This window comes from Tupaia chinensis, unplaced genomic scaffold (genome assembly GCF_000334495.1).
Source record: "Tupaia chinensis unplaced genomic scaffold, TupChi_1.0 Scaffold000213_1, whole genome shotgun sequence".
In the NCBI taxonomy this organism is placed as follows: Eukaryota; Metazoa; Chordata; class Mammalia; order Scandentia; family Tupaiidae; genus Tupaia; species Tupaia belangeri.
The window spans coordinates 1,167,448-1,178,519 of NW_006159688.1; the positions used below are offsets into that span (position 1 = coordinate 1,167,448).

Genomic DNA, 11,072 nt, shown 5'->3' on the forward strand with positions numbered 1-11,072 from the left:
TAAGACTTGATTGGCACTGTTATCCTAAGTGATTGAAGAGCAATGCAGAAAACATTGAGACTTTTGAGCCAACTAGTGCCTGCGTCTTTTCAAATCATCTGTGTCTTAAAGTGATTATCCACTTAGTGACTTCAATATGGCTTATGGGCATTTCATGTGATTTCTCACATCTTCTTTGAAAGCAATCCTTTTCTTGCATCTATTTTCTTTTTTCACTCTTCCACCAAGAGTGTTAAAAATTTGGGAATTCAACCTATCCTCTGTGAGTAACAAAACCTGTTGCTAGCAGTGTGCCTGGTCACAAGAGCTACTGGGTGTCTGTTTTTGCACCATCAAACATCATTCTTGCCAGTACTTTAGTCTCTCTTAAAAAAAAAAAAAGGCATAGACTTGATGTTCAAATAACTTATGCTATTAAGTCAGGAAAGATGAACAACACACACACACACACACACACACACACACACACACACAGAGCAACTTTCTAACTTTCTCTTTTTGGAATGCCTAGTGATTGCTGCAGAAATAATGATTGCTATTTCCAGTCACTTTCTCATCAGCAGACCTAAGTGTCTGAAGTCTCTGCCTCTCTCCAGGGTACCTCCTTCCCTGACCTCTTTAGAAAAGACACCATACTTACAGCATGAGCTCTGGGTCTGACTGCTGGGTCCAGCCATAGCCCAGAGAAGGTTCAGGCAGTAAAAGGCAAACCAAGCCATCTCACTCGCTCCTGTTCTGTTCTCTCCTCTTGGTTCACAGATGCCAGTGTTTGCAAGTGGAGTATTTCTCTATCTTCTCTTATCTGTACTCCTCTTAGTAAATCAATCTGCCTCCAAACCGAGCCATTCCCAACTACCTGTGCTGACCTCTCCTTTTCTGCTATAACTTGATAACATTTGCTTATCTAAGTTTACCTACCATAGACCCTTCAAGGTATCTGAAGGTGACTTCCAGACAACACAGTCATCTGAGAAACTTGAGGCTGGGTATGCAGTGACTATAATGACAAGAAAGTATCCTTTACCAAAATCCTGGGTCAATACATTGGGAAGTTCAGCTAATGTGTGAGTAAGAGCAAGGCTTCTCTTAAGCCTTCTGTTCATTCAGACAACCTCCTGGCTGGTCATCAGCAACCACTTCATTGACATTTAGACAATTTGTAGGCACCACTTCAGGTACTTGCTTTGCAATATGCCCATGGAGACTCTCCTTGTAGGGCTCTGCCAGAGGAAGTCTGGGTTTATGCAACTAATTAAGTTGACATAGACTTGGGTTCTAGCCTAGACTCTTTGAAGTTATTTGATTTTAGGCAAGAAATAGACCTTAGTTTTCCAGGAATCGTTTTGTTTAATTTCTCATTCCTTATCTGGGCTTAAAAGCGGTCTCAAACATTCAAAGCTTTCAGATATTATCTTTAAATAATTAGAGAACATGGATTTAATTAACTATATTAAATATACTCTTTTTTTTTAAAAAAAAAAAGAAATGTAGCTTTACTAAAAAGTATACCTCCCTATCATGGAGAAATGGAAACAGTATCTCGACCTTGTGAAGGAGGGGGCTTTTCCCCCTTATAGTTTAAGAAGCTCCTTATAGGAGGAAATCTTCCAGTGTCACCTATCTTAGAATAAAAGCCAAAGTCCTTTAAATGACTTACGAGGCCCATCAGATGTGACTTCTGACATCTCTTCTGACCTCACCTCCACCTGCTTTCTCTGTAGCTCACTCTGCTCCAGCCACACAGAGCTCCTTGAGCTTCCTGAGAAACCTCAGCCAGTTTTATCCTGGATGTCCCCTCTGCCCATGATATCCTCTTGGTGGCTCCCTCACTTCCTCATGTCTCTGCTCAGGGATAAGCACCTAGATCATCCTGTATAAGGCAGCCTCACTCTACTCTTCCCCCACCACCACCGGTCACCCTCCATGTCCCTTTTCTGCAGTAGCTCATCCCCTTCTGTCACACTCTATGTGTAGTTGTTTATTGATTGTCTTCCTCCCCATAAGAATGTCCACTCCACGGGGACAGGAACTTTGTCTCTTTTGCTCCCTGCTGTATCCCCTGACCTTGCCACATTACCTAACTCACAGTACAAATGAAATATATTTTGATGAGTGAATTAATGAAAACATAGAAGACGTGGGAGTCCAGCGACATAGCCATTATGCCAACTACTGGTCCCAATCCTTGGCATCTTAAAGGCACTTTCAGTTCCTGACCACATCTCCATGTAACTCAGTCGGTATGTAGTGGAATCCAGCTCATGCTTCCTAGACATGATTCAACTTTTAAAAGAAAAAAAATGTGAATTCTGCAGTGAAGATCAGAGTTTTTTTATATGTTTGTTTTTGTTTTTGTTTTTGGGAGAGTGGTGCACTGCTGAGAAAGAGAGAGAGAGGATGAGAAATTACCCCCTAAGAGGATGGCCATGCTATGATCACTTCTCCATTCTCCTCTTGAGATTTTTTTGTTTGTTTGTTTTTGAGAGGTTTTTGCTATAGGGCATGTGTGCTCGCCAGACAGAGTGAGACAGAGAGACAGAAAGCGAGAAATCACCCCCAGGGAGGATGGCCACGCTGTAATCCCTTCTCCTCCATTCTCCTCTCAGGATCTTGGGCACGCATGCACACACACCTGGCATGAGTTTAAGCTACCCAGCCCAGGACTCGAACCGCCGTCGACTACATGGGAGTCCAGCGACATAGCCATTATGCCAACTGCTAGTCCCTCCTCTAGGGATTTAGGGTATGCACACATACATGTCTGGCATGATTCTCAAGTTTCCAGATTGGGGACTCAAACCACAAAACTGATCATGTGGGATCCAGTGTCATAGCTTTCATGCTGCCTGCTGGCCTGTGTATGTGTAATTTTTTTTTTTAGAGAGATTTTTACTATAGAGAGTGTGGGCTTGCTAGAGAGACAGAGAGATAGAAAGTGAGAAATCACCAGTAGGGGCGATGGCCACACCACAATCCCTTCTCCTCTAGTTCTAGTCTCCTTTCAGGATTTTGGGCATGCAAGCATATGTGCCTGGTGTGAGTTTTAAGCCTCTGGATCTGGGACTTGAACCATGTTCAGCTACATGGGAGTCCAGTGACATAACCATTATGCTATCTGCTGGCCCCCATGCTTGTGTATTTTAATAATATGCATTTCAGGATGATTTTATGAGGAAATGAAAGAAAAATAAATGTGGGAGAAGAACAAGTGGAACCCAAGGGAGAGAACTAGAGAAGGGATGGTTTTGTTTTTCAAACTTCTAAGACTGACTGTTTATGTATAAGTCTCACATTTCCCCCTAACTTCCAAGCCACATTTTCCCTGCTATTTTACCCACTGCATGCATGAAGGCAATATGCCCCCGGGGTTCCTTCCTTGCATCTGAGGCTCAGAGAGCTTAGTCTCTTTCAGACTTTCTGTTGACCTCATTAGTTGGTGTTGCAACCTTAGACTTAGAACCTTGTCTCCATTTCCCCAGTTGCCCAGTCATCCAGATAGTTGGGGAAGTTTATTATATACATGGTCTAATCCTTCTTCACTTTGGTCTTTTCTGAGGTGGCCTTCCTTTTAATCACATTTTTTCCCCTTTAATAACTTTCAAAATCCTTTAACAAAAAAGAACTGATCAAAATATGCTCTTTTTGTATGGTTGTTGATCTTTTATTGAACATACAGAGAGAGGGGGAGATTATTGACTTTGTTATTGGGTTTGGGATCAATAAAAAGAAAGGCATGAGGCCAATTTTTGCATAGACTTCTACTGCAAAAGGATTCTACCCAATTGAGGAAAGTTTGAACTTTTTAATATTTGCTCCAGCGCACCTCCAAGTTTTCTCCATCATGGACAACATAACTACCAACTCCTGAAAAGGAAGGAGAAAGAGAACTGGGTCAAGCGATTTGACCAATGAATCACTGAACTATGGATATTGTCTCTCCCACCCCATTTGCCATTTGCCCACAGAAGCTCACTCTCACTCCTGGGGCCTTGGGCATTTCACTCGGGGGCCCTTTTTGGCATGTCTCTTTCTTACCTTGGCTCAGTGGTTTGCCTCCACTCAGAAGTTCCCAGTAGGTTCTGTCATTACTGTTGGCCCTTAGGCCTTGAACAGAGGTGATGTAGGGGCCCCAGCTGCTCTCTTCCATTGTGAAACTATGGGTGACAATGAATTACAGAAACTTAGAATTTTCAAAGGAAACTCTACATAGGCATTTATTAATTTCAGTATACTTATGAATCACTTGATGACATTATAAAAAATGCAGATTTCCTGACTTGTCTCCCAGATACTTTGACAGACAGGTCTGATCTGAGGGCCAAGAATATTTTTCTTTTCTTTCTTTTTTTTTTTGGAGACATTTTTGTTATAGGGCACGTGCACTCACCAGAAAGAGAGAGACACAGAGAGACAAAAAATGAGAAATCACCCCCAGGCAGATGGCCATGCCACAGTCCCTCCTCCTCCATTCTCCTCTCAGGATCTTGGGCACGCATGTACATGCGCCCGGTGCGAGTTTAAGTCTACTGAAACACGGTCGATGACATGGGAATCCAGAGACATAGCCACTATGCCAACTGCTGGTCCTTTCCTGGAGGCTCTTGAGGGCAGCTTTTATAACACATTTGGTCACTAGAAAAGTCATGATGCATTTTTGCATAGAAAAACACATCATGACTTTTCCAATGATTTAGTCTATTATATTGTATTAATTATTGTTCTTATTTTTTTCCAGAGCATCTTACTTATTGTCGTTAGATGCAGAACATAATTGTCTAATTCAATATATATATCAAAATAATCATAGGGGTGGCAGGTGGTGTGGTAGTTATGGGTGCTGGATTCCCTCATGGCTGACTATGGTTCAAGTCCTGGACCTGGCAGCTTGCTTTCTCACTTTCCCTCTCTCTCTCTTACTCTGTCCCTCTCTGGTAAAATTAAAAGTAATAAATAAATAAATAAATAAATAAATAAAAATAAATAAAGTTCAATAAAATAATTCTAAAAAAACCCCCATAAGAGTAGATTTTGAATGTGCTCAATACAAAGTGATGATAAATGTAGGAGATGGTAGATATGTTTATTGCCCCAATTTCATCATCACACTTCATACATAGTTTGAAAAAACCACACTCTACCCCACAAATATGTACAACTACTACATGTAAGTCAGAAATAACAATAAAGAGAATTGTAAACTAGATTTAAGGAGCCAAGTAAATCATAGTTTTAAGAAACAAAGTCAATATCTTCATTCTAATATTTGACTAACCAAGGCCAGAGAACCTTAATTTAGGATACATGAATTTCCTGAAAGAGTAGGCATAGAGAGGTTTCAAGGCATCTGTGAAACTCTAATTTAAGTGCCAAATTTCATGTGTCTGTTTTTTCTCAGATCAGAATACATTGTACTCATTTGATTTTCAAAGAGACCAGCAATTCAAAAACAGGTAAAAGCCACTGGTTTAGTTACAAAATGTCTGATTTAAAAGGTTTTATTTATTGAAGGAATTTTACTGAAAAAGAATCATTCATCTATTAAATGAATATTAATTTAATACCTATTGTATGCTAGGAGATGAAATACCTTACCTCCATTTTCTTTTTTAGCAATGAATGTAAGATGTGGATAACAAAGGTACTGACCAACCAATTTAAATGTACTTTGTATTTAAATGCTGTTGTAGTCTCCTTGAGTCTTTTAAAATCACGGAAAATATCTTTTTTTTTTTTTTTAAGTTTTTGCCATAGGGCATGTGTGTTCACTGGAGAGAGGTGGAGAGAGACAGTGAGAAGGTAAGTGAGACATCACCCCACAGGGGGGATGGCCACACCACAATCCCTTCTCCACTCTTCTCCTGGGATTTTGGGCACACACAGACATGTGCCTACCATGAGTTTCAAGCCACCAGGTCTGGGACTCAAACCAGAGTCCAGTGCCTTAACCACTATGCCACCTGCTGCCCCCCACCCCCCACAGAAAACATCTTAATCTTAAGTTATTTACAGACATACCTGTATAAAGTTTTATTCATTTTCTGAGCTTCCTCCATTACATCTAGGAAGACAGAACCATTTGGCACGGTGACATTGATGGAATATGTTTTATTGATTCTCACAGAGTAATGAACTAAGATATTTGAGTGTGAGTTAGGAGGTGTCACAGTGACAGGTGCCTGAGTGGAGACGCTGAAGTTACCTGGCGGAGACAGAAAAGAAGAGAGTCATGTTCAGAATAATAAAAATTATGTTAGCATTTATATACCTCTCCAACATTTATACAAAAATGCCTTTCCAAGGGCCAGCAGATGGCATAATGGTTATATCGCTGGACTCCCATGTAATCGAGTTGAGCCGTGGTTTGAGTCCCAGATCCAGCGGTTTGAAACTTATGCCGGGTGCATGTGCGGGCATGTCCAAGATCCCAGGAGAAGAATGGAGAAGGGATTGTGGTGTGGCCATCCCCTCTGGGGGGTGAGTTCTCTCTTACAAACAAAACAAAACAAAAACAAAAACAATAATGCCTTTCCTTTATGCAGAAATAGATTTGTTATAAAGAGCAAGTATTGGGACCAGCAGTTAGTGTAATGGCTATGTTGCTGGACTCCCATGTAGTCGACCGTGGTTCGCGTCCCGGACCCGGTGGCTTAAAACTCATGCCAGGTGCGTGTGCGTGCGTGCCCAAGATCCCGAGAGGAAAATGGAGGAGAAGGGACTGTGGCATGGCCATCCTCCCGGAGGGTGATTTCTTGCTTTCTGTTTCTCTGTCTGTTTGGTGAGCGCACGCACCCTATAGAAAACCCCCCCAAAAAAAAAAAAAAAAAAAAAAAGAGCAAGTATTGTCCATCAAGAGGCAGATCTCTTAAAGGAGTAAAGCAGAAACTAAACCCAGTAGCACCCAGTTTGAAATGCTGGCATTTAACCTAAGCAGTTCAGTGTGCCCAACACCCATTTCTCACAGAGGATCCTAAATTTTTAGTTTGTTTATTTTGGTACAGCTTATAATAATGTTTGTATTTTGTCACCCTTTTTATTTCTTAGCATTTACTAAAAACATATCAAGTGTCAGGCACTGCACTAATCCTTTCATGTGGATTATCTCATTTAATGTTGATACTGTCATTTCATATATAGAGAGGTATATTCCATATATATATTTCATTATATATATTCCATATATATATATATACATTCCATATATATTTTATATATAAATATAAATATATAATTAAAATGTTTAACCTCCTGAACCTTGGAGGTTAAAAATTTTATCCAAGGTCCCTAAACCTGTAAGTGGCTGAGCCAAGGATAAATAAACGTAGAAGGAAACAGCTCTGCTTATCCTTGCTGAAAGAACATTAGTTCAAATATTCCTTCTACACGGATGTCTTTTTTCCCTAAAGGATCACTCACTGTGGATAATGCAATGACAAAGACAATATACAAATCCTCTATATTTTGTTTGAAATGGGAATGATGCTTAGATCTCTATATCTAGTAATTAGAAAACAATCCCTTTGGAAATAGGCATCATTTAATGAAGTCTAACTTGTTGACCAATTTTTGAATCAAGAACAGCTACTTGTTGAAAACAAGTCCTCAGGTGGTTATAATCCTTGATGACATTTCACGCTTTGGATATTATGGTGAAGGGCAAACCAGTTTGCTCTTTAGTGCTTATACCTAACACATTGGCACAGTAAGCATTTTTAACATTCAGGTAGGTCTTTCCCATCAAGGCAGGAAGGATCTGGGCTGCAGCGGTTGGAATACTGAATGCTCCCTGAGAAATTTTCTTGAGCACTGTTTCCAGAGTTTGTTGGCAATCCCAGTCACTTTCTTGGTAGTAGTCTGATGAGACAAAGAGGGCCTGGTGGGGGCGGGGGAGAATATGAATGAGAGACACTTCAAATAAGGGGAAGCGTATATATATATATAACTAATTCAGCAAGCATTTATTGAACACTGACCTCATAGCCAAAGGAGACACCATGTTACTAAAGTATCTTTCCCACCATCAAGAAGCTTGTACACTCATTTGGGTGGGAAGATAGGGAATTGCTTAATAACACGAGCTACCATATCCAATAAGAACAAACTTTCTCTGCCATATTCATTCCTATATACCAACTCTGGAAAAAGATCTGTCATTGAAGGGGCACACAATAAATATTGTGAACAAACTACCGTAAAAGGAGCCCCAAGAGAAACATCTAGTGGCATAGCCTTTCAAAAGGTGAGAGGAGCCCATGAACATTTAATGAGTCAAAGAAAAGGATTTCTGGAGAGATAGTACTTAAGGTAGGAATTGACAGCATAACAGCATTTTGTGAGGTGAAATGAGGAGAGGAGCTCTGTACTTGGCATGAGCAGCATGAGCAGTCGAGGGAGGTGTGGCCAAGGACGTGACTTGGTGGTGATGAGTGTCTGTACTTAATCACACTAGCGATTGGGGGACATGGTGGTGTTTGTTTCTGTCTGTACGTTATGCTTGCTTTCTTCTTGTGTTTCTTCTTAGAATTGAGTAAGTTGATGAATGATGCAGGACTAAAGTCCCAGGTCTCCATGAATATGTACATGACAGTATAGGTGTTGGGTATGAGTTTTTTGTTTGTTTGTTTGTTTTTTGTTTGTTTGTTGTTTTGTATAGGGCACTCGCTAGAGAGACAGACAGAAAACGAGAAATCACCTCCCAGGGGGGATGGCCATGCCTCAAATGCCTTAATCTCGTCTCAGGATCTTGGGCGTGCACGCACACATACCCAGCATGAGTTTTAAGCCTCTGGGTCTGGAACTGGAACCATGGTTGGCTGATCCCATGCAGTGTGTGAGTTTTGAAACAACCTGTCTAGGTCCCATCCTCATTTTCTGGATTTGCAATATTAGGCAAGCTATTGACACTCTGTGATTGATGCTCCTATTCTAGGAAATGGAGGTAATAATTATTTCCTCATTGGATTCTTGTGAACATGAATATGTTCACAAGAATACTAGGCTAGGGACCAGCTGTTAGCGTAATGGCTATGACGCTGGACTCCCATGTAGTCGACCGCGGTTCGCATCCCAGACACGGTGGCTTAAAACTCACGCTGGGCACGTGTGCTTGCGTGCCCAAAATCCCAAGAGGAGAATGGAGGAGAAGTGATTGTGGTGTGGCTACGCCCCCTGGGGGGTGATTTCTCGCTTTCTATCTCTCTGTCTCTATCTGTCTGTCTGGCGAGTGCACATGCCCTATAGCAAAAACCTCTCCAAAAAAAAAAAAAAGAATACTAGGCTATTATTCACAAGAATATTAGTATACACTAAGTACTAGTCCTTGTTACCACCACTACCATTTACTACTTCTATAACAATAGTCTAATTTGGGAGGTAGATGAAAGCATAAAATAATAGTGTATGGTAGAGCGTGAAGCTGCATATGATAGATAGAATATAGGTTGTAGCACATTCTAGGATTTCCTAAAGAAGTCATAGTTGGGAAAACCTTCATTGAAGCTCTGGATATGGAAAAGTAAAGATTGGGGGTCAGGAGAATATATTTCAGGCAGGGGAGTGGGATCACATGAGTAAATCATAGTGCAGAACATACAGAAAGGATATAATCTTAGGAGGTCAATAAAAAAGGATAAAGATAGCGATTTCCTCCATAACTCCTTCTCTGCCTCCTGTTTCATCCTTTGACTCACCTGCATAGCTTCTCCTGTACTAAATGTATTTCCAATGAGACCATTTTTTTTCTTCTCAGACAGAATCTTTTTTACCAGTAACTCTATGTGATTACTGATACTCCTTAGATCCTCTGTATCTGTCTTAATCTTCCCATCCACCAGATTCCTCTTCACACAGGTCAGAGCCAGAATAGCCATCGCGCCGGTATCTGTCAGGACATGAAACATCGTTGATAGAGTGACCAGCCTCTGAGTTTGTCCTGGACTGAAGGGTTTGAAGAATGAGGGACTTTCACTGCTAGAAGAGCGATAGATCTGGGAAAAACTCTGTATCAAAAGAATTGGATTTAATGACTCACCCACTGAGAAATCACCCCCAAAATAATAGTTTTTATTTTTAGGAGTGAAGTATTCAGCAACTTTGGCAGTTGAGTAGCTCCCATTGAACAGACACAAGGCCAAAACATCTAGGCTGAGCTGGTAGTAGTTCGTCAGTGGATTGCCGTTGTGTGTTTCTAGCAGAGAGAAGAGAAGAAATACCTTACCATGAAAGTAGTACTGGAGTAATATATTTCCTTTCCTTTTCTTTCTTTCTTCTTTCTTTCTTTCTTTCTTTCTTTCTTTCTTTCTTTCTTTCTTTCTTTCTTTCTTTCTTTCTTTCTTTCTTTCTTTCTTTCTTTCTTTCTTCTTTCTTTCTTTCTTTCTTTCTTTCTTTCTTTCTTTCTTTCTTTCTTTCTTTCTTTCTTTCTTTCTTTCTTTCTTCTTTCTTTCTTTCTTTTGCTATAGGGTGCATAACACTCACCGAGAGACAGAGAGACAGAAAAGTGAAAAAAAGTGAGAAATCACCCACAAGGGGGCATGGCCACATTGCAATCCCCCCTCCTCCATTCTCCCCCTAGGATCCTGGGCACACATGCACATGTGCCTGGCATGAGTTTCAAGCTGCTAGGTTCTGGATTCAGACCATGGTCATCTATGTGGGAGTCCAGTGACATAACCATTATGCCATCTGCTGGTCCTAGAGTAATATATTTTCAATCCATTCCCCTACTTACTTTATATACATTTCTCTTCATTTAAGGAAAGGTGAGTAAAAGAAGAGGGAAATCACTCGTAGAATTAGTAAACAGAAATGTGAAGGCTCTTAAGGACCACCAAATTCAGCTCACCTCTTTATTTTATTAAGTGAGGAGACCCAGAACTAAAAAGATTAAAATTCTATCTAGATATTCAGGTGGTTACAAAGATAGGACTAGAACACAGGTTTCCAACTCCAGGACTCTTTCACTTTCAGCAGTAAGATACTGAAACTGTAGTGTATATCTATGAATCAGATACCTATCATCTATCTATCTATCTATCTATCTATCTATCTATCTATCTATCTATCTATCTATCTATCTA

The 11,072-nt window shown here is 40.5% G+C and overlaps 3 protein-coding genes across 6 annotated transcripts in view; 1 reads left to right on the forward strand and 2 right to left on the reverse strand.

The window, feature by feature from the left end:
* Positions 1-849, reverse strand: part of CBLIF (cobalamin binding intrinsic factor) — a 19,958-nt gene extending 19,109 nt beyond the window's left edge. The window contains exon 1 of the mRNA XM_006147411.2: positions 641-849. Coding sequence (XP_006147473.1) covers positions 641-719 — 79 coding nt within the window. The 5' untranslated portion in view covers positions 720-849. The remainder of the gene's footprint in view (positions 1-640) is intronic.
* Positions 1-11,072, forward strand: part of OOSP1 (oocyte secreted protein 1) — a 111,271-nt gene that overhangs the window by 771 nt on the left and 99,428 nt on the right. Inside the window, exon 2 of one of the 4 annotated variants that reach the window (XM_027771434.1) lies at positions 5,396-5,450. The exons of the other annotated variants lie outside the window; for them this stretch is intronic. The gene's annotated coding sequence lies outside the window, so the exon portion shown is untranslated. The remainder of the gene's footprint in view (positions 1-5,395; positions 5,451-11,072) is intronic. 4 annotated transcript variants of the gene reach the window in all.
* The window catches only part of TCN1 (transcobalamin 1), a 14,192-nt gene continuing 6,757 nt past the window's right edge, over positions 3,638-11,072 (reverse strand). Inside the window, exons 4-9 of the mRNA XM_006147406.3 lie at positions 10,028-10,183; positions 9,687-9,877; positions 7,684-7,870; positions 6,016-6,199; positions 4,036-4,154; positions 3,638-3,864 (exon numbers count right to left, since the gene is read on the reverse strand). Coding sequence (XP_006147468.1) covers positions 3,803-3,864; positions 4,036-4,154; positions 6,016-6,199; positions 7,684-7,870; positions 9,687-9,877; positions 10,028-10,183 — 899 coding nt within the window. The 3' untranslated portion in view covers positions 3,638-3,802. The remainder of the gene's footprint in view (positions 3,865-4,035; positions 4,155-6,015; positions 6,200-7,683; positions 7,871-9,686; positions 9,878-10,027; positions 10,184-11,072) is intronic.